Source organism: Rhinolophus sinicus, linkage group LG05 (genome assembly GCF_036562045.2).
Source record: "Rhinolophus sinicus isolate RSC01 linkage group LG05, ASM3656204v1, whole genome shotgun sequence".
In the NCBI taxonomy this organism is placed as follows: Eukaryota; Metazoa; Chordata; class Mammalia; order Chiroptera; family Rhinolophidae; genus Rhinolophus; species Rhinolophus sinicus.
Window position 1 is genome coordinate 53,290,716 of NC_133755.1, and position 22,103 is coordinate 53,312,818.

At 48.5% G+C, this 22,103-nt stretch overlaps 1 protein-coding gene and 1 long non-coding RNA gene across 26 annotated transcripts in view; one reads left to right on the plus strand and one right to left on the minus strand.

Moving 5' to 3' along the window:
• DCTN1 (dynactin subunit 1) overlaps positions 1–18,635 on the minus strand; it is a 29,457-nt gene extending 10,822 nt beyond the window's left edge. For 4 of the 25 annotated variants that reach the window (XM_074332209.1, XM_074332206.1, XM_074332203.1 and 1 more), the window contains exons 1-5: positions 18,506–18,612; positions 5,462–5,707; positions 5,082–5,160; positions 4,849–4,883; positions 443–463 (exon numbers count right to left, since the gene is read on the minus strand). In XM_074332209.1, the coding sequence (XP_074188310.1) occupies positions 443–463; positions 4,849–4,883; positions 5,082–5,160; positions 5,462–5,689 (363 nt within the window). In that variant the 5' untranslated portion in view covers positions 5,690–5,707; positions 18,506–18,612. Of the gene's footprint in view, positions 1–442; positions 464–1,872; positions 2,044–4,156; positions 4,178–4,848; positions 4,884–5,081; positions 5,161–5,461; positions 5,708–7,392; positions 7,703–10,577; positions 10,738–18,505 lie in introns of those variants that run through there. The other 21 variants (XM_074332211.1, XM_074332210.1, XM_074332207.1 and 18 more) reach the window with 14 other exon arrangements.
• Positions 12,289–19,457, plus strand: LOC109457395 (uncharacterized). Its single transcript, XR_002139023.2, has 3 exons — positions 12,289–12,535; positions 18,180–18,314; positions 18,712–19,457. It is a non-coding gene; the product is annotated as an uncharacterized LOC109457395 (long non-coding RNA).
• The last annotated feature ends 2,646 nt before the right edge of the window (positions 19,458–22,103 follow it).

Sequence of the window (22,103 nt, forward strand, 5' to 3'; positions counted from 1 at the left end):
AGTACTCTCCTATGCAGTGCTGAGCTCGGAAGCTCTCCCGGTGGGCTGACACTCAGACACCATGTGTGTCCACAGACACTCCCACCCAAAGCCTCTGACAGACATTTACAAGGCCAAGTTCTTCACCTCTTTCAATCCCCGCCCAGATCAGAACTAGTCAAACCACCCTTCTTCAAGAAGGCTTGACTTGATTCACCACAACCACTCTCATCTCTCATTTGTACTCAAGCTACTGGCTCAGACATCCACTCAAGAGCCAGAAGTCATTTTCCCAGGGGTGGGCTGTCACTACCCTCAGTGCCCACACTCCCATAAAAAGAGAACCCAAGATGTACTGTGACCAGCTCTGACTTGGTCATACACATGCCCACATACATGCACATGCCTGAAATGTGTGTGTACATTCAGCAGTGGCTTGCACAGAGGCCTGTTTTTTTCTCACCTTGGGCCGCCGAGTTGTGGTCTGGACAGGCAACAGGAGCCAGAGGAGAAGTAGGCAGGAAAGAAAGGATAATGGCACAAAGATAGACAGCAAAAGGGACAGCAGTGAGAGCAGAAGAAGTAACAGGAATGGGGCTTCGGTTCGCCATCCCCTCAGCCCTATCCCAACCCTTCTCCCTCCAGTGCATCACCTTGTTCCTGCTCCAGGAACTCAGAACTCTGCTTCCTTCTCTCACTTTTGCCCAACCCTTGCAGACCTCACCCCTTCAGACACCCTGGAAATTCTAGAACCTCTGTCTCCTAGGCTGAGCCACAGGAGACCACAGGCAGCAGCTGGTGGAGGACTCCAGAGACCATGCCTTCTGCAAACAACTTCTGGCACTCCAGCTCAGAGCCAGAGGCTCCGCCCACCCACCATTCCCAAGGACTTTTCCAGGTCAGCCCCTTCCTTCAAGTGCTAGACTCCACAGGGGACTCCTTAGAAATACCCTGTGACAAGACTAATGGCATGAGCCCAGAAATGAGTGATATGAACCCAACAGAGGGAGACCAAGCCCCGAAGGCAGAACGAGGGCTGCTGTCTTCCAACCCCCACCCACCCCTTGCCCAGGACCAGATCCTGCAGCAGCCGCATCCCCAGGGCAGAGGGCTCAGGTGTCAGGACCATGAATATCACATTAGCTAGAAGCTCAGAGCTCAGCAAAGTAACCCCACCCCGCTGCAAGAAAGGAGGTGGGGATGGGCAGAAGCATATACTAACTACTGCTCTGAAGCAAATCTAGGAACCCGGGTTACTGCAAAGTGGGAAATAGATGAGTAACTCCAACTCCCAAATAGTGTTCTTGCTACCCAGTATCTCATGGCTCCAGCAAAGACAAGATTTGGCCCGGGCCCATTTTCTAGGAGACACTGAAGCCAGGTAGACCAACCTCCACCACTCCTAGTCTGAGCTAAGCTTCCATAGTTGTATGTAAAAAACTGTTCTAGGGTCCTCATCCCACCCTAGGAAAGCCCCTTGATACAAACTCTGGTGGGGGAAGGATGCTAGGAGTACAACCAAGAGTCATTCTAGCAGAGGTTCGGGGAGGAAGGCCTACTAGAGGCACCTGCTTCCCCAGATTCTCACAGGAAACTCCCAGAGCTGCTTTGCAGCAGAAGCTGCTTCAACCCCAAGCCTGTAATGCCACTGGGTACAAGGCCCAGAACACAGACTCAGTCAGAGCCAAAAGCAAGCCAGGGAGGGAGGGAGCAAACGTCCAGCGTCTGGGGCACGGCAGTGACACAAACCTCTCCCTGCCCCCAACTTCACCTCCACCCTCCTCCCCCAACCAGGTAGACAGACGAAGTCAATCAGCCCCACCCCCACCCCAGCAGCCTGCTGCCACTATCTCCCTGGCAACCCAGCATTAGGACCAGAGCAAGCAAGAGTACCTTTCGGGCTGTCGGTGCCTGTCTCATCATTGCAGAAAACCAAAGAAAGCCAGGAGAGGAAGGAGGAGGGAGAGAGGAGGATAGACACACAGAGGAAGGGCAGACGGAGGGAGGGAAAGAGACCGAACAGAGGGAAAGGCGGCGGAGACAGGAGATTAGTGCATCAAATCCCAACAATGCAGCCTCAGCTTCCCGGCCAGCGGCTGCCCAGCCCCAAATGGCTGCGGCTCAGATGCAGAAGCCCCACGGGTGCACAGAGGGACCGCCAGGCTCCCGCAGGCACCAGAGAGGCACCGGCCCAGGTCGCCAGTTTAGGCTGACGGCAGCCTCCGTGACCGCAGCACCAGCTCCACCTGACGTCATGCACCCGCCCTCCTCTGCTCCAAGGGGGCGGAGCCACTGCTCCTCAGTCACCTAGCAACCGTCTGTCTCTGCTGGCTCCTCCTCCTCCTCATGACTGGACAGTGCTGTGCAGATCCCACCTGCTTCTTCCTCCAATTAACAGGTTCTTCCCTCTGCTCCCCTCCCCAAGTGTTTGCTCCAAGAAACTGGGCTAGGGGCTACCCCGGAAAAGGCACCTTCTGGGGCCAGGGCATTACTGGCAGGACACGATCTCACTGCTCCACCAGCCTGTCTCCTACTCACACTGCCCACGGACACAACCCCATCCACTCCACTTCTGTCTCTTCTCAGCAGCACGCACACCCAGAATGCCCCTCCCGCCAGCATCAGCTCTGGGGGGCACAAAGTGACATTCAGAAGCCCTGGGGACCATTCAGCAGCAGCTCTACTGACAGTGTCTGGCTCCTCTCCCAACCCTCCCGGCTGTAGGCAGGTTAAGTCTGTCTCTAAGGTGCTTCAAGAAAGAACCAGGACCTTGCAGAGACATCTGGGTTCTCCTCTGCCCTCCCCCTCAAAGTACATTCTTCTGTTCTGGAGTTAGCTCCCTGTTCCCCAAGGGTGAGAGCGGGGACCCTCCGCTAAGCAATCTGCTGCTGCCATCAGCTGCTGCAAGAGAACCACTGGAGAGGAAGACCTGCGGGGGACTTTACTTGACTGACACTTTGCACCATGAGCAAAAAGGCACTATATCCCAGCGCAGCAGCCCAGGCTGGGCTTGCCACGTTTCCCTGGGGAAGCTGCCCAAACCCCAGGACTTGGGCATGGCTCAGGCTCCGCCAGTGTCAGGTCAGGCTGCAGCCAGAACTCCTCCACAGGCATCAGACTGAGGTCCATGCTCTTCTCTATCCAGGGGCCTGGTGTGAGAGGGAAGCCCCAACGAGGAGACAATAATTAAAGGAAGAAGCCAAGTTTCTATGTCCTTGCAATGGGTCCAGCATCCTTTGGAGTATTATTTCCCTTCTTACATCCCCATTCCCAGCAGAGACCGGACCAAAAGCAAGTACCAGCATGTGGTCTCTTCTATGACAAGACTTCAAAGTGAGGACCTATCACCAACCAGGAGTCAAAAAGGAGACTCTCCCCTCCCACTGCCCCCATCCAACAGCTCTCCATGCAGGGTCAGCTGACAACAAGGAAATCACAGAATCGTACATACAGCACAGCACATACAGGTCAAACAGGCACATGCAGCTCAGAGACAGCTTGGGCACAGGCCCAAGGCAAAGGCTGGTGTGAGGAAGTGTTCATGGCAGCGACTTAAGAGTTTAAAAGACTCCAGGGGGTGGCACAGTTGAGCACCACTCCGATAATGGCTGCTGGAAGGCTGCAAAGGGAGAGAGGTGGGCCTCAGGCACAACAGCAGAGGAAGGAAGAGGCAGGGAAAGAGTGACGGCTGGCGGGCGTTCATGGCAGTGTCCACCCAGAGGCAGGCGCAGACTCAGGTGTTCCAACCTGTGACTGTTCTTACTGTGCTTTGTTCCCTGGCCTCCTGCTGCCTTGCCCAGCCACCTCACTTGGTACTTTCCATACCCTCAACTCCCCACTGCCACTGCCCCCAAGCTCAGGCTAAGTGGGAACCCACTGTAATCCAGTAAATGCTCTATTCCATGCGGCGGCTATGTAGACATCTGCAGTCTCTGATTAGAAGTCCTGAGGCGAGGAGGGGTGGGGATTGTTCTCATGAGTGCTACCTGGGCCTGGACACAGAGCCTGATGTCCTTGCAGCCCTCAAAGGAACTCTGAAAGCCAAGGCCGCCATTTCCTCCGGCCAGCCCAGCCCACGGTCACACACACGTGCATGCAGCAACCCGAGACATGCAAGACAGCTGGGGAGGGGGCTCCTGGCCCTCACCCACCCCGTCACAAATAGTAAACACACCACCTTCTTAGGCTTCAGTCCCCGCTGCATGAGGGTAAGAAAGGGCAGAGTTAGAGAACAGACGTCACACTGTGTTCGTTGGCCAGGCATCCTGGGTGGAGGTATTACGACCAAGTCAGGCATACAGAGGTTACTGTCGAGCTCTGGGGAAGTGCGATGAGGGGTCCCTCAAAGATCAGCTCCCAGGATGTCCACACCCTGGCCCCGAGAAGCTGGCGAGCCTGGAGCCCCACCTCACCCCCCGTGCAGGGCAGCAAAGGGGAGCTAGGACAGGCCCTCTACATACCGCCTAGGACAGGTGGCAGCGGGCCCAGCTCATCATTCCCCTGTGAGCAGGAGAGCTCCTTCCCCTAGCGCCGAGCTAACCCTTTCCCTCAGGCCCTTGAGATCTTGGCAGCCTTGGGTACCAAAAGGTAGGAAGTTGACAACATACTAAGGTCAGACCTGTCCTTCCTCTCACCCCCCAGCCTCAGTTCCAATTGACCCTGAACTTCCAGGCCCTAGTAGTTGTTCCCTACTACTCACCCCTAAAACAGCAACTCATACTCAGGAAGCTTCATTCTCAGGAAGGTTGGAAACTAGCAGGCTAACTCAGTTTACTCGCCTCCTGCTTCTACCTGCCTGGCATTGGGTCTCCCTGCTCTCTTTCTCCCTTCCCTCCTTCTCTCTATTTCTCCCCACTCCCAACCACTCACCAGTTTGCTGGTCTTTGCAGCTGAGTCAGTTCCCTCTGTAGAAAGCAAACAGAAACAAGTGTGTGTTTGTACACAGGGGTGGGACAGGGAACAGTCTAGCAGGAAAGGGAAACTATAACAAGGGAATATGGTGGTGATGGAAAATCTCAGGATCCACTGTGGCCCTGTGTTCTGGGGAGAAGTCCCTGGGGACTCCTGGATGTGGGAGGTCAAGTTAAGTGGGTGGTTGTTACCTCTTTTGAGGACCTTTGAGGCAGAAGAATCAGGTGTCTCTGGGGAAGTAGTATCTGCTCCATCTTCAAATACCTGAATCTGAAGCCACAGAATAGACTCAATATAACCAGATCAAGAATGTTATGCTGTGATATGGGCCTCTCCCCAAGCCCCAAGCAAGCCTGGGGTTCAGGGCAGCTTACCTAAGGATGGATCTCCAATCTTTCCTCCCCGACTACCTCCCACTCTCCCAACCAGAGACTTACGCTCATGCCCAGGAAAAGGGAGCACCAACAACACTTCAGTTGCATATGCAACAAAGCATGTGCACATGTACGCACATGCAGACGCACACACACATGCACACACACACGCACACGTACAAGTAGGGCGTGAGTACCTGGGATTGGCGCACAAAGATGCCATGCCCTTCATCGCAAGTGAAGTATTTCCTGCCTTGGACAGTTCCATCATTCTTGCCCTTTGCTTCATCCAGGATCACACCTACCCACTTGCCAGTGGCAAAGAGTGTGGCTCCCACATAGGCCACAGTGCCTCGGTGCCCTTTCCCAATCACCTCCACACGGGAGCCCACGCGGAGAGGCCGGGCACTTGCCTCTGCACTCATTCTGCTACCGCTGGGCGTCTGAAAGAAAGACAAGGCAAACACACACCATGAAAGACCTCGGGTCAAGGGTGTCCTCCTAATGCATGAGAAGGCCCCAGTCATGGTCCTGGACTGAGAAAGGACCAGAAGTCACTTCCCTGAATCCCACTCGCAGGGTGAAGTGGGCCCCCAAACTCCCTTCTGAAAAACGTCAGTGACATGTTCTTCTAAGACTTCTCCAAACTCCTCCGGAATCAGCCAGAATTTTTAAGTTTATATTTAAATTTTATAACAAATCAGAATTCATTGATAGATCTGTGACTGCCAACACACGGCTGCTTTCTCAGGAACACTGTCCCCCAAGGAGGGGACTGAAGCTCAAGCAAATAACTCAGTGTAGACCAGGCTCCCCCACAACCCAGTGCCCTGACTCAGGAGCCTGAGTGGGGAAGACAGGCGACTCGGGTGTCTGTGGGGAAGTAGTAACTGTTCCACAGAACCCTGCTCCCGTCCCCACTGTCGCCTGCCTTCCCTGTGTGCAGACGGTCCTCTCAGGCCTCTCTCTTCCAGACACACAACTGTACCTCCTTCCTGCCTTCAAGTGGCCACCCTCCTTCCACACCTGACGGCCCCACCCCCAGCCACACACCCACCACCTCACTGCAGCCCATTCGACAATTTAACTCCCCTCTTCCTATCAACTCCCTACCCCTAAGCTCTAGAGAGCCTTCCCCCACACTATGTTGCTACAAAAAGTAAAACGAAGGCCCTGTAAATCAGGTACCTCAGATCTGTGCTGCACTCTGGCCCCAGACTCTGCCCAGTGGTCCGAATGGATGGCTTATCACCCCAAGGATGGACAGGGCAAAGGAAGAGACTAAACACTGTCCTTGGTAAGCTCTCAGCTTCTGACATACCCATGATGACAGGACACAACATGAAATTAGGTCCCAAATAGGTCCATGGTTTAGAAGAAAATCACACCTAAGCCATTTTTAGCAATAGCAGCTCCATGAACCAGGAGCCTTAGAGCAAACAAGTGAATGAGGTGTGAAGAAGTGACACCATAGTCCTAAAGACTCCAAGGGGCTCCCTTCCAAGACCTCCACTTGGCTTCAGAAGGGAGCCCTGCCACAGCCTGTCACTCCCCAATTCCCTTCCCCAAGGAGCTCATCCAGGAAGGTGAGGAAGGTGAGGCGCTCCCAGGGGCTCCAGGACCCCAGTCCTACCGGGGCTGTGTAGGGTACCTCTCCTAGACCTATCAATAAAAGGAATGAACAGTGACATCAGGGCTGGCCCCACACTCAGAGACTCCCCCCAACCTCCCAACCCTAAGATGCCTCTCAGAACCAGGTGGACACAACAGTGGGTACAGATTCAGTGGAACCAGCAGAGAGAGAAAGCAAGTGACAACAAAGCAGCTCTGAAGAAAGACTTCACTATACATGCCATTCCGACATACAGACCCCATTCGGAGTCCCCAAGATAGCCTAGCCCCTCAGGAACCTCTGGCCTGAGGTCCAAGTCGAGTCAGAGGTTGGGCGTCACGCGTGCCCAGAGGGCCCACCTCTGGGAGAGGACGCCGGTGCAGCCTCACACCATCAGGGCTGCGAGGGGCCCCATCCCAGCCCCGCCGGCCTCCCCAGCCCCCACGGCAATGTCCACAGGCACCCAGGCCTTCTCCAGCAGCCCTCCCAGGGCCACCCCAGCTCAGGGCCACTTACCCGGCTATACACGTGCCTCTTGCTCTGGGCCATGTTGCTCACCTGGCCGCTAAGGCCTCTACCCCCTCCCCGGCTGGCCAAAGACAGAGAGAAAAGGCAGAAACCTAGCCAGGAGGGTCAGGACTCCAGGCCCTCATGGACAGACACAGAAGCCATCAGGCACGGCCTTCCCCAGTCCATGGGCCTGCTGCGGCAGGGGTAGGGTCCAAGGTGGGGACTGAGGAGCAAGTCCCCTCCGCTGCCCGAGGATTCCTGAACCCAGAGACACCGAATCCTGCTTGCCAACTGATGAGACTCACTCTGCGCTAGTGCTGCTCTAGACTTGTCAGGAACAGTGCTGGCCTCTGGGTCCTAGTGCCCCCCTGCTTCACCTGGGCCAGACGAGAAGGGCAAGGACGATGGGGCGAGGCCCAGCCACAGACGCTCAGCACTCACCTCTAGAGTAGACTGTCCTCGGGCTGGGAGTACAGCCCTGACGGGTCCTCCTAGTGTGCACCCCCTCATTATCATGCCCTGCCCCCCCACGATGTGAGGCCTCAGCAAGTATGAAAGCATCAAGTGACACTTCAAAACCATCAGCTGCCTAGGGCCCCCACACAGCCAAAATAAGGGTCTCCCATCCCCCTTTCTAGTGTTCTCCCTTCCCTTTCTAAACTCTGGACTCAGGGTCCAAAATCACGATATTAGGGTCTGGATTTCAATCTCACAGAGGGCCAGAGGGGCCAGGTCCTGTCCACTGTCCAGCAAAGGAAGGGCAATACCAGAGGCAACTTCACACACACAGCAAAGCAATACCCGACACTGGCAATGGTTGCCACAGTCACTTTCTCCCTTCTGGATGTTACAAATGGTCAGCCTCTGAACCCCAAGATTATCAGGTTCAACTGGATTCATAAGGGCAATGGTCAAAAGCACAAGGCCCAGTTCCCCTTGATCACCTGAAAAGATGGTTTACTGTCTATATTTCTGTTTCACAAAATGCCTTTAATAACCATGTATTACTTTTATAATGAAAAATATTTAATATAATAAGATTGTACATTCTAGCAAAAGGTCTCCAGAGGGCTATGTAACGATACCACTTCATTCATTTTCCCATCTGACATGGACCAGGAACCAACAGAGCAGGGTCACAACCCCTAAGTCGCCAACAGGTTGGCCTGAGATCTCACCCATCTACTAGGTGTGGTGCGGATCTAGACACCCTGGGCCTAGGGATACCTGCCTTGTCCGGACTGGGCTTCACCGGCCAAGCAGGGTCTGCCTCCACGCCCCCCTTGTTCTAAGGCAGGCCAGACAGCCTAAGAGTACACTGGTGACCAACAGCCAGATCTCAGGCCTCCAAACACCTCTCCATATCTTCAATCCTGGCCAAACCACCGGGGAAACCATTTCTCTCCTCCCCTGCAAAATCCCCATGCTGCCTCCTCCCTTCCCTAATCACAGTGCACAGGTGGGCAGGGCCATGCAGGTCCTTGCTGCCTGGACTTCACATGTTCAGCACACTTTACAGAGCACCTTGGTTTTCGACTCATGCTGCTTACGTCCAATTCCTGGCTTCACAACTTGATAGCTACAACTCAGAGAGCGCTGTGAGGATTAGCTAAGATAAGCCATGTAGAACATTTAAGACATTGCCTGGTAGGTAATAAGTACTCAACGAAAGTTAGCTAATAACAATGTTGTGATCAGCCCATTTGGGAATCACAGGAACACCACAGAGAGGCAGGCCAGATAAAATGCAGACAAGGAAAGTCAGGCTTAGAAAACTGGACTTCTCTGAAGTTACACGGAAGGTGAGGGGTGGACTCAACACTGGAACCAAAGCCTGAACTGGAACCCTCTGGCCATTCTACCATCCTCACTGTTATCACACACCTCCAGGCTCCCAAGGCCAGGCTCTTCCTCTAGACCACACCACCTTTGGGGATCTAACAACCTCACAACTCACTAGCCACACAGGTGTATGTACCGTGTTTCCCCGAAAATAAGACCTAGCCGGACAATCAGCTCTGATGCGTCTTCTGGGACAAAAATTAATATAAGACGTGGTATTATATTATTATATTATATTATATACCCGGTCTTATAGTAAAATAAGACCAGGTCTTATATTAATTTTTGCTCCAAAAGACACATTAGAGCTGATTGTCCGGCTACGTCTTATTTTCAGGGAAACACAATAGTTACCTAAGTTTGTAGAGGCTGTTTCTTCTCCTATATCTACATTAATGTTATGAGGCTTAAGTAAGATAAAGCACATCAAAGTGCTTAGTAAAAAGTGCAGAAGCTGTAGAAGTGCAAAAAACCACCTGGCATGATAACAGATGATATATGTCTTAAAATACCTAGACAATAAATATTATAAGGGTTACAGACAGGAGAAAGGTGAGCTAGAAAGAAAAAGGGCCTGACTAAACCTTGAACTATAGGTTGTTTTTTTGTATACGTGGATAGGAAAGTCCTACAAACACTACAAATTGTGAACCCAGTATGAATAGAGACAGAAACAATTTTGATTAACTAGGGAATGTCAAAGAAGACTAGCTGGGCTAAGTGAAGGAACCAAGATGAGTTCTATTCAACTGTAAGCCTTTTAAGGGAGAGCCCATAAAGAGAACTTTTCCTCTTTATGATCCCATCACCCTTAGTTCATGGCGTCAAATATTTATTGACTAAATAAACACATTAATATTTATATGTACTGGAAGGTAAGTATGGATAGTCAGGGAGTTTACCATCAGGTAGAGGTAGATGGACTTGATCCAATAACAGGACGCCAGTCTCTTCCTGAGCAGGAGACTAGCATAATGGAAACTACTTTAGGAAGATCAAACCGGTGGCAGAACGGATGGAGTGGAGACAGGAGCAACTCGGTAAAGATGGGGCTAGCAGCAAGGGGACTGCTGCAGGAATGAGCAAGGGGTGAGGAGGGTCTGAAGGAGCCTCATGAAAGAGAAGAGGAAAGGGGCCGATTCAGAGACAGCACCAAAGAGCCCTGGGAAGACCCGATGATAGATCCGGTTTGACATGAGGAAAGAGGCAGCAGGTTTGCGTGGGCCCCGGAGACAGACCTGGGTACAGCTTTGGTCCTCCTACGTCCTCACCTATATGACTCTGGTCAAGACACTTAACTTTCAGAGCCCAATTACCTCCTCTGAAAAAAAGGGAGGAAATATGCCCACCTCACACGGATGTTGTGAGGATTCAATAAAATTGAAGTAAAGCAGTTAGCGCAGCGCCTGGCACAGAGCATGTGCGAAAACAAAGTGTTGACATCATCTTCATCATCATTGAGAGGTCTGTCAATGACGGACTCGCACACAGCAGGAACTCGAATGCTGCCTGAGTGGATAGATGAATGGATAAATGCATGAATAAGCAAACACATGAATAAATTAGGGAGTTTTCAAGGATGAGTAATGAAAAAATTATTGAAAACAGTGACAACGGGGGCGGGGGGGGGGGAATGGGAAGGGAAACTGACATGTCAGGAGAGAGAAAGTCAGTCTTGTTCTTAGGGTCTTCTCTGGGGCAAATGTACTGTGTACTCCAAAATATGCCTGTCGTGCGTACAAAACACATTCCATTATCTCCTTCCTACAGGTGATGGAACTGAGTCTCAGAAGTCAAACGACTCTCCCGAGCCTCAAGTCCAGAAAGTGGCAGGGGGCACATGTGACCCACTGTACAGGTGCATGACCCTTCCACAGCACCACGGGGCCCCATTCCATGTCTCAGGACAACTCAGTTACATGCTCCCTCGGCCAGGGACAAGACAAATACTCTCTGGATTTCTTGTCTATTTTCCTCCCCAGTGAAATTAAATACTGCTAAAATAGCTAGGAAAATGGGAAGAGAGGATGGAAAACTCTGTGTCTGATAAATAGGTTACTAATGGTGTTGGAGAACATTTCAGAATATGACAGGAAAACAGGTAGACTGTTGGGAATTAAGGAGGAAAAGCCTCTTTGGCACCCAGCCTGGACCACATCTACTCACTTTGACTGGCACCCCAGCACCATTTGAGCCCGTGACCCCCTCTTGTCTCACCTCACCTAAACTTGACCCTGCACTAACCCAACTGTTTGCTTTCCCTGGTCCCCCTGGGAGAGGAGCTGGTTTGAAATCCAGGCAGGCTGACAGCAGGGTTCACACACTTGAACTGAACTGCATTAGGCACCAGCATAGACTAGTTTGGTTGCAAAGAGATAAAACGAAACACTGGGGTAATGAGCAAGATCCAGCTCTTAAGACTGGGGCAAAGTTGTACATCTCTGAAAGCACTAGAAGGGAAGGGATAAGTGTGGACAGAAATCCCTCAGGAAAGGAGAGGATCACTGAGTGGGAAATAGAGGCTGGGGAGCTGGAAGCTTGGAAGGCTGGATTCCAGACACACACAGGAACTCAAGAAAGAAGATACATACAGTCTTTTGTTCCTAGGTCCTACTCCTGTACCTGCTTTATGATCTCACACAGAAAGGGCTGAGACCCTAAATGGACTTTCTTTACCTCTCCTCGTTATCCCCAGAAAGGTCTGCAGCCCACTCCCAACCTGCATGCAGCTCCACCCCCTCCCAAAGCATCCCTCTACCCCAGGAATACCCAGCCCACCTCCAAAGGGCCCAGACCTCCAAGAGCCAGCAAGGAAAGCTATACAATACGCCTCGCTTATTCGCAATAAAAGAACTTTTGCAGAAGGCAACAGCCGCTTGAGTGCAACCCTGTGCTCAGAAACTGTAACCCTCCCAGTGCTAGCAGGAGTCCTACTTCACAGCCTGTTCCACGTTCCTCCTGGTCCCTTCCCATGAATCCACCACCAAGTCCCTGGCACTAGGACCCTGCAGACAGGGAACCCTGAGTCTGCGCTCTAAAGAGAGAGATGCACCATTTCACAACTTTAGCAAAAACCAAGGCAGCCAACAAAGCCACAGCCACCTGGGCTGTGCTGGGCTCTGCCTTTTCGGCAGCTCCCTGGCCACTCCCCAGAAGCCGAGCATTCTGTCCTCTCTCTTTTTAAATCCACGTCATCATCTGATCATAATGGAAATCAATCTCCTCAAGTCACCACGCAAAGGCGTATCCATGGCAACCTCAAGAGGAAGGACACGGAAATGATGCCCAGTGGCTGCAGCAGGAAAAGGTAAGTCCATTTCTCTCCCCTCCGTGCCATCCCACCATTGTCCCCTGTCACTCAAGTCAGGTTTGCACCTTAACTACACATTCCATCACACCAACGGGGAAAACACAAAAGGTGAGTGTTTATATAATTTATATAGTTTATATAATTTATGCTATTATATAAGGTTATAGATCTGCCTCATCCCATAATGGCAGAAAAAGAGTCTCTTTTTCTGGCTGATGGAGACAAGATTTTTTTTTTTTCTGTGAAATATTCCAATTTTTTAAATTAGTTTCAGGTGTACAAAACAATGTAATAGTTAGACATTTATCATTTATACCCCTTAAAAGTGATAACCCCTCTCCCCCAATCACACAGCCGTTACATTTCCACTGTCTCTATTCCTTATGCTGTGCTCCTTCTTGTATATATATAAGATTATGGTTGACATTCATTATTGTTCAGCTTCAGCTTCAGGTGTACAGTGCAGTGATCAGGCATCTACATCATCCCTGAAGTGGTCTCCCTAATGAGACAAGTGTCCATCAGATACCCTACAAAATCTTTCCATTATTGATTACATTCCCCAAACTGACTTTCGTATCCCCGTGGCCATCTTGTGGTTACAGACTGTGCTTTCTAATCCCCTCACCTTCTCCCTCATCCCCATCCTGAGACAAGAACTCTTTTCTCACTCACTGTCTCCGGTAACACGGTCTCAGCCTGCAGCACCACACACTATCAGGCACTTGTCTTTCTAGCAGGATGCTAGGAAATCCCTCAAGGATTTCAGGGTCCCTACGTGGCTGTAAAAAGCCAGTAGCAACACTGACCCCACCGCCCTGCCCACCCATGCCACACTCATGCCCACAAACTGGCCTGGTACGCCTCACTCCTTAGCAGCCCGAGACTATGGCCCCTCGAGGTCCAGAAATTGGGAGATGGAATGAAATTTCTGCCTTTTCTGATGCCTCAGGGAATGGAATGCCGTTTCTGCAGAACAGATTCATCAAACCTAAGTAGTACTTACTAAGCCTAAGTAATCCTCCGTGCCTCAATTTCCTCTTCTGTAAAAAGGGATAACAACAATACCTTTCTAACAGGGTTGCTGTAAAAATCACATTAAGAATGACTGAAAAGAGGGGTGGCTGGTTAGCTCAACTGGTTAGAGCGCGGTGCTCTTAACAACAAGGTTGCCAGTTCGATCCCCCCATGGGCCACGTTGAGCTGCGCCCTCCACAGCTAGATTGAAACAACTACGTGACTTGGAGCTGATGGGTCCTGGAAAAACACACTTAAATAAATAAAAGTTTTAAAAAAATAAAGTGACAGAAAAGAAATTAAAAGAATGCCTAGTGTGAAGCGCTCAATTATGAAGGAGAGGCTACAGTGCAGGATCTAAGTCAGAAGGTATTCAACACGCTTGGAGCACCTCTCAAGGCTGCTCTCTCTCCCTTTCCTCTGGACAGCTGTTTCAAGCTTCCCTTGCTACTTCCTAGTCCCTATTCCTGTCTGAGCCCAAACCAGCACCCTCTCACCTCAGCAGATGACCTCGCTGAGAAAGAAACGGGGCCAATTAGATAAGAATTCCTTTGCAAATTCAGATGTATCTGCAACCCTCATTGCCTCTTTCTTCCTACAGTCTTTCCTTTCTTCCGTCATCCCTCTTCAAAGGAAATGATGACACCCCCCATCCCTCCTTTTCAAGGCCAACACCTCTAACCTCCTCCGAGGACCTGATTTAACAATGGTCTTTTCTCCTGTGCTTTCAACTGCACCCTCTCTACTGGCTCTTATACATCATCAGATAACCCAGGCTCACGACTCTTCTAGTCCAGGAAAAACTGCCTCTAGTCTCTCCTCCCTCCCTCCCTCCCTCCCTCCCTCCCTCCCTCTCTCCCTCCCTTCCTTCCTTCCCTGCCAAACTACTCACGGTGATTACCCCCACCCATCTGCACTTCCCGTCCACCCCTCAATCCACCTGGCTCCTGTCCCTACCACTCCATAAGCCTCTTCATGCTAATCAAGTAAAAGCCCTGATGACCACAACCTCCTAGCTGCCCAATCTCAAGGTGCATTTTCCGAGCTCATCCTACTTGACCTCCCTGTAGCGAGTGAGGCTGCTGCTCCTCTACCTTCTTCTTCTCCCAGCTTCCTGGACAACACTCTCTCTCACCCTGTGCACCAATCCTCCACGACTCTGCCATCTTCAGCCTCTGTAAGCATGGCTGGGCTCATCCATTCCCACAGATTAACCACCACTTACACCTACCACCCCTAGGCACAGACTCTTCTGAACCTCAGACCCACATTTCCACCTGCATGCTAAGTGCCACAGACACCCCCAAGTTCAACATGACCCAAAACACACTCGTGACCTTCTCCCCCAAATATGTTCCTCCTCTATATTCCCTCTCTACTACTGGCACCACCATCCAGCCAAAATAGAAAACTGAGTCATCCTCAGCAACGCCTCTCTTGTCCTCAACAACCAATCAGTCCTTAGGTCAGGTTAGTTCTGGCTCTAGTCTCCTTCCCACCCCCACTGAGCTAATCCTTAGTGCAGCCTCAGACCAGGCCTAGGTTATGACAAGAGTCTCCTGAGGTCCCTGATCCAGATTCTCCCCCTTTTAGTCTATTTCCACAGTGAGCTTCCCAAAACACAACCACATCACCTCCCTGCCTAAAACCTTCCAGTGGCGCCCATGCCCACAACATTGAATCTTCTCAGCACAGCATTACAGGCCATTAGAAACCTGGCCTTGTTATAAGCCTAGTCTCATCAATCACCTCTCCTTCGATCTCAAAGTTCTCCCACTTGAATCCACTTATGTTCCCCCTCACGCCTCTGCAAATATTGCAAATGGCACCAGGGCCACTCTCTCTCTCATCTTCAAGGCTCAGCTCGATGTTCACCTCTTTCCTGAGGATTCCCTTGACGTCTACATGTAGTGCTAGTTATTCCCTCCTCCGCCATCACATAGACTTTGAACCCATCTCTGTTACAATATCTCATTTTATTTAAAATATTGTCTCCCTTATCCTATAATGAATTCCTCCAGAGCAGAGAGGACATCACCTCAGCATCCTAAGCACTGAACACAGAAGCCACTCAATGTGGAATAGAAGCCTGTACCAACACTAGGCTCTGGGGACATAAGCTGGTTCTGACAGCTTTCCCAGATCACCACCATGGAGGAAATTACCGGTCAGTCCTCAGTGTGTGCAATTTGGTAATGACACTCAATTTCAATCTCATGTGCTTCCAGGGTAAAGGGACCACAGAGACACCTCTAGGCTCTAGGAAAAGTGCAGATCTTCTGGGAAAACAGCTTTCGTGAGTCTTTGGGGTTGACAAAGGACCAGTCTCTGCTTCAGTGAAGCCCTCTGGGGCTACATAGGAGCTTGTGGAGGTCAGACTAGACACCAAATTTGTCCATCAGCCAAGTGCAACTGTTACTAGCCTGAACTTCAAAAGGAAAGTGATATAAAGCCAAATTCAGAGTCTCTAGGGTGGCAAGCCCTAAATACATTTGAATCAGTCAATTGCTCAGCACCTGCCTCCTTGGGCGACACTGAGGACCCAGCTCTCGTTTCCCGTGGTACGGGACAGATAACCCCAGCCCCTCAGCACCACCCAGCAGCTGGAGACAAGACAAGCAACCTGGGAATCCTCTACTACAATCCCTCCCAAACCGCATCAGCAGGCAGCCGCTAGCAATGAGAAAGCTGGCAGAGTACCACCTACAGGGGCAGGTGTCCATGGTAGGGTTCTCCCAACTATTCTGACTCCCTAACAACTTCTTCTGCTTCGTACCCTCATGTCAGTCAGGCCCAACTTACTTAGTACTATTGCCTCCTGCATCCTTCCTGTATCCTCCATTACCACTGCCATAACTTTGCTCTGCTACTTAATGGCTTTGAGAATTAAGGCAAATCATTTACCCTCTTTGGAACCTCCACTCTACAACAGGGTAAAAGCTGCTCTGCCTGCCTCACAGGATTATTAAGTCAAATGAGATCATGCCTATGAAAGGTTCTGTAATCTGTAAAATGTTATACATAAATATAGACATTACTGTTATTAGCAACCTAAGTTCTCTATTACGAATAATGTGAAGCAGATCTGGCTCCCTGCCTCTCCTTCCCCATTTCCAACCACATTAAAAAAAACTATAAACTCTAAAATATTGCTTTGCCCATATACTCACCTGCCCCAAATCTTTCACTAACATACCATTTCTTACTTGAGCCAAACAATCCTGGGTCTGACACATGCACTGTCATCTTTGCACTACTGTCAGTGGCTTAGTATGCTTTCCCTAGTCTTGCAAGCCCCACCCATCCTGCAAAGTCCAGCTAAAGCGCCACCGCACTCCAGCAGAATGGGTAAGTTTAAAAGAAAGGAATTTGAAACAACGTCATGGGAGAATGAAGGGCAATTTCCTTTGGAGAAAACTTGGTAGGAACAGCTGTCATCTAATACTTTAAAGGTCACCTTTTAAAAAGAGATTACACTTTTTTTTCTATTTGATTCCAAGAGCTAACCTAGGACCACAGGATGGAAGTTGCAGAGATGTATTTCAGCAACAAAAACTTCCTTATTAAACTATCCAAGATGAAAGGGGATGACTTACCTACAGTGAATTTCCCACTGTTAGAAATGTGCAAGCCCAATAAACTGGACTACCATCACAGCATTTTAGATATGAAAGGAACCTTAGCGATCTAGTCCAGTCTAGTTTATAGGCCTGGACAGGTGAAGTCACTCAAGGCAGCACAGTTTGTTCTGGAGAACAGGAAGCAGAGCATGGTCTCTAACTTTCAATCCAGTAATCTATTCCCTTGCTACTCCAAGTGTGGTCCATGGACCAGCAGCATAAATACTACTTGGGAACTTATTAGAAATGTACAACCAAACAGAATCTGTATTTTAACAAGATCCACAGGTCTATGCTATTCAAGTTTGAAAAGCCTACACTACTCCTTCCAAACCTTTAGTTTCTAATCCTGGAACTGTATTTCCCAAACTGTTTCAGATGTGAAGCAGAAGCAGCACCCAAGAAACACAGTATTTCCTGCTCAAATCTAGGCAACTCTCCATACCATACTGCCAGTGGGAGAGTCCTGGTAATATCCTTAGTGTATTGAAGGCTCTGAAATATTCTGTAGTAGAGAAAACTTTGACCATGACGTTTCTAAACGTATTTGAGCACAAAACGCCTTTAAAATTTGTATTATCTCTTAACGTTCCCGTACCTCAGGCTTTGGCAGTACACCAGGTAAAGAATGTCAAACTACCTCGTAGCTCCTTCACTCTCGGTACCTTAAGCACACTTGTTAGTAGGTGGTCAGTACGGGCTGGCTGCTCTCCTCACTGCAAAATATGAGTACGTTTCTAAATCACTGCCTCTTTAAAAACAGTGGAGTTCCTCACCTGTGTGGTTTAACTGTGGTTCTGCCTAAAGACTGGAGGGATGCAAGAGAACTTCTCAAGGATCATCCTACTAGTGAGGCGGATCCCAACAGTGGGAGACACAGACACGCCGAACCCACACCCAGGCCCCCAGGCTTGAGACTTCTATGGATTTTATTTTTGGGGATTTTCTTTTTGGAGGGGGGGGTTATCTTGTTTGACACAAACTTCTCAACCATGTGCCCACAGGAAACCTGTGGTTCGGGATGGGTTCAGGGGTGACTGGGACGCGCCCAGGAAGGAGGGTGGCCCTTGCAGTTCTGGAGGAATTCGGAGGAGCAATCACACTGATCCCGGGAAAACACCGCCACACTGACAACTCAGGTGGGTCGGACCCGCCCAGACACAGACGGGCGCCCCCCCCCGCCGCGGCCCACCCCTGCCATCCCCTGCCCCGCACTCCGGGCTCCATGCTGCCCCCAGGCCAGCGCCGAGCCCCCAGTCCACTGCCGGGAACCTCGCGAACACGCAGGGGGCGGCGGAGGGGACGGTTGGCAGGGTCGCCGCCTCCGTACCTGTCGACTCAGGGGCTCCGCGCCCGGCTCCGGCCCCACCGGTGACCGACGCCCAAGACCTTGCCAGTCCCGCCCCGCCCCGCCCCGCCCGCGTGGGCTGCCCGACGCGTCGCCCGACCCCTCTAGGCCCGCCCCAGACCCTGTCGCCCCATAAGGTCCAAAGGTGCTCCGACTCCAAGGAACACGCTACTCTTCCCCAAAACCAGCCGGGGTTAAAAACTGAGCGCCGAGCGCGGACGAGGAGACATCGATCAGGCACAAAGATGGACACCTGGAGCGAAATAGGCGCGTGCGCACTGTGCCTGGGAGGCGGATTAGGACCACAGTGGAGAGGCGTGTCGGAGCCACCGCCCCCTGCTGGCGGATAGGAGACATCGCTGAGGGGTTGGAGGTCTCGTTTGTAGCGGGCAAATGGGTCCTCCGGAGAGTCGCTCAGCTTTTCAGTGCTAAACTACTAATTAAAACAATAGTGATAAACCGTATCTTGTCAGTTAGCTTGAGGGGAAAAAAAAATGAAACTTTGCTGCTACTCAATGTTATCCATCATATGGGGATACAGGCATTTTCATGCCCTTACGATGCGAATGTAAAATAACGCAAATTTACATAATGACATTTTAACATTTTTTTATTTAAAAAGAGAAAACATGAAAAAGTACAAACCCCTTGACCCAGTGCACCCACTTCTAATAATGTAGCCAAAGAAATGAAAGACACAATAGAGCAAGTGTGCAAAGACATTTGTATAACGATATTGAGAGAGCCAGGATTTGATAGACAATGGGCTGCACTTCTAACTGCAGTTTACTGGCTGTGTGAGATCTTTGGTTGGTTACTTAACCCCTTCGTGCCTATGTTTCCTCATTTGTAAAATGAAAATGTTAATGATAGTATCTATATTATTGGGTTGTTGGGAAGATTAAATGAATCTATCTAAAGAGCTTGAAATATAGCTATTGTGATGTTATGTTTGTCTCAGTTAATCTTGGATTGAAAACCTGAAAAATCCGTAAAGTTGGTGATGGGATGGGGTGAGGGGGCAAATGGTAGAAAAGATGAATTGGGCAACCTTTCCACTACTGCCCCTTTTTTCCCATTTCATCTTCTAAATATTTCCAATTATTATTCTGAATAGATAACGCATTTGCTAGATTACAAAACCAAAACAATATAAAAAGTATGCATTCAAAAACCTCCCTTCAACTCTTGTTTCCATCCACTCCTTCCCCATTGCCCACTACAGATAACCCTTATTTGTTTCTTTCTTGTCCTCTCAATGTTTTATGTAAATGCAGGCAAATATGAATATATCATCTTACTCCTCCCATTTCTTGAGCAGAAGGTAGCATACTATAAAGATTTGCACCTTAGTTTCTTCACTTAACAATATATCCTGGAGATCTTTCGAAATCAGTAAGTAGAGCTCTTCCTCATTCATTTTTTTTCAGCTGCATAGTACTCTATTGTATGGATACAATTAACTCATTAACCAGCTTCTTCTAGTGGGATATTTTGTTTCCATTCTTTTGCTATTGCAAGTTCTATTGTAGAAATCTTGGGGAAAACCATATATACAGATAGAGACTTTTTGTTAAAACAAATATCAACCCTTGAAAAGAATACAAGGTCTCATTAGATTCTCTAAATTCAGGAATACAAAGATGTCTAATAATTCTGATTCTAATCAACATCGTATTTTAGGACATAATACAATAAGGTAAGAAAAAATATAAAGATAGAAAGGAAGAAATTAAACTAATTACTCAAAATATAACTTTTCACAAATGATATAATGACCTACATAGAAAATGCCAAATTAATCTGAAAATGATTAGAATTGGTAAATATATATATATATATATATATATATATATATATATATATATGGAATTCCAGTGAAGCTAGCAGATTAGGTAAACACTGTATTTGCCTCCTCGCATGACCATATCAAAATTACAACTAAACTACAGAAAAACCATCATTGAGAATCACCTGAAGTCTAGCTGAACAGAAGTCCTATATCTAAGGACACACAGAAGAGGCCTCCACAAGATGGGTAGGAGGGACGGAGACATGAATGGGCTGGTCCCACACTGTGTGTGGCAGTTAAAGCTCAGGAGGGGTCCCAGCCTCATGCCAGATGCCCCAGCCCAGACTCCCCAAGCCTGCAAAGATTACAGACATTGGGATTTTCAGTTACAGTATATAAAACAAATATGTTTAATATGTCTTTAAAAACATATTTTAAAACATGTTTTAAAAAGCTAAAGGGGGATTTAAATATAAAGAAGGAACAAGAGATTATAAAAATTGACTAGGTAGATTGGCAGAACAACCAATTATAAAATATAATGATAAAATATAATAATTATAATACAAAGTTATTAGATAGCATAAACAAAAGATTAGTCACAGATGTTACACTAAAATAAAAAGCATTTCAAAGTAAGAGGGAACAAGCATTTATTTGATATTTAAAAAAAAAAAGCTGTTTGGGAAATGCTGATTCAGGCAGACATCCAAATAGTGTTCCAATTAGGAGACAAAGGCAAGGGGTATTTATGAGAAAGAGAAGGAGAACAATTACATCAATAGAAGAAAGGCATTTCTATTGGTTCAGATAAGCTAACATTTTGATGTTAATTCTAAACAACGGTTTTAATTATCAGTCTGGTAGACATCACACCAGTTGTCATAATATCTGCTTTCTTGTTATCTTTGTAAACAGTTCTTTGGGACACAATGTTGCTTTAGGCCCAGTTCAAAGGTTATATTTGCCCTGTTTTAACATTCCAAAGGTCTGAGGCATAAGATGTGCAAGGCTGTTTCTCTGGATGGCAGTTCAACTCCATTTTAAAGTGTCTGCATTTAGATTATTTTTCACATAGCTGAAGAGAGAATTAGGGAATTGGAAAATAGATCTAAAAAAAATGAACTGAAAGGCAGCTTTAACACAGAAGATGAAGGAAAATGTGGAAGAAAAGTTAAAAAACATGAAAGAGAAAGTGAGAAAGTCCAACCTTTATCTAATTGCAATTCCATAAAAAAAGAAAGATAACAAAGGAGAGGCTGTACTTAAAGAGAAATACTGGATACATATATATCTTCCAATTCAAGAAATCCAAGGGCTTCCTACCAGGATAAACAAAAAGAAGTACACATCTGGATTAATAATAGTGAAGCTGTAGAAAAAACAATGACAAAGATAAAATCTAAAAAGGAGCAAGAGAGAAAAGGCAGATTCCTTATAGAACATCTATTAGATTAACATCTGATTTCTCAATAGCAACAATGAAAGCCAGAATACAAAGAAATGTTTTTTAAAACAAGAGAAAATAACTATCAACCTATAATTCCCTAGCCAGCAAAATGATTCTTCAAAAATAACAGTAAAGTAAAAAAAAAAAAATCAAACAAATGAAACTGGGGAAATTTACTATCATTAGATCCTGTATTAGTTTTTTATTGCCACATAACAAATTACTACAAATTTAGTGGCTTAAAAGAACACATTTATTGTCTCACAGTTTCTGTGAGTCAGGAGTCTTGAGTACAGGTTAGCTGTGTCCCCTGGGTGTCATCAGGCTGAAATCAAGGT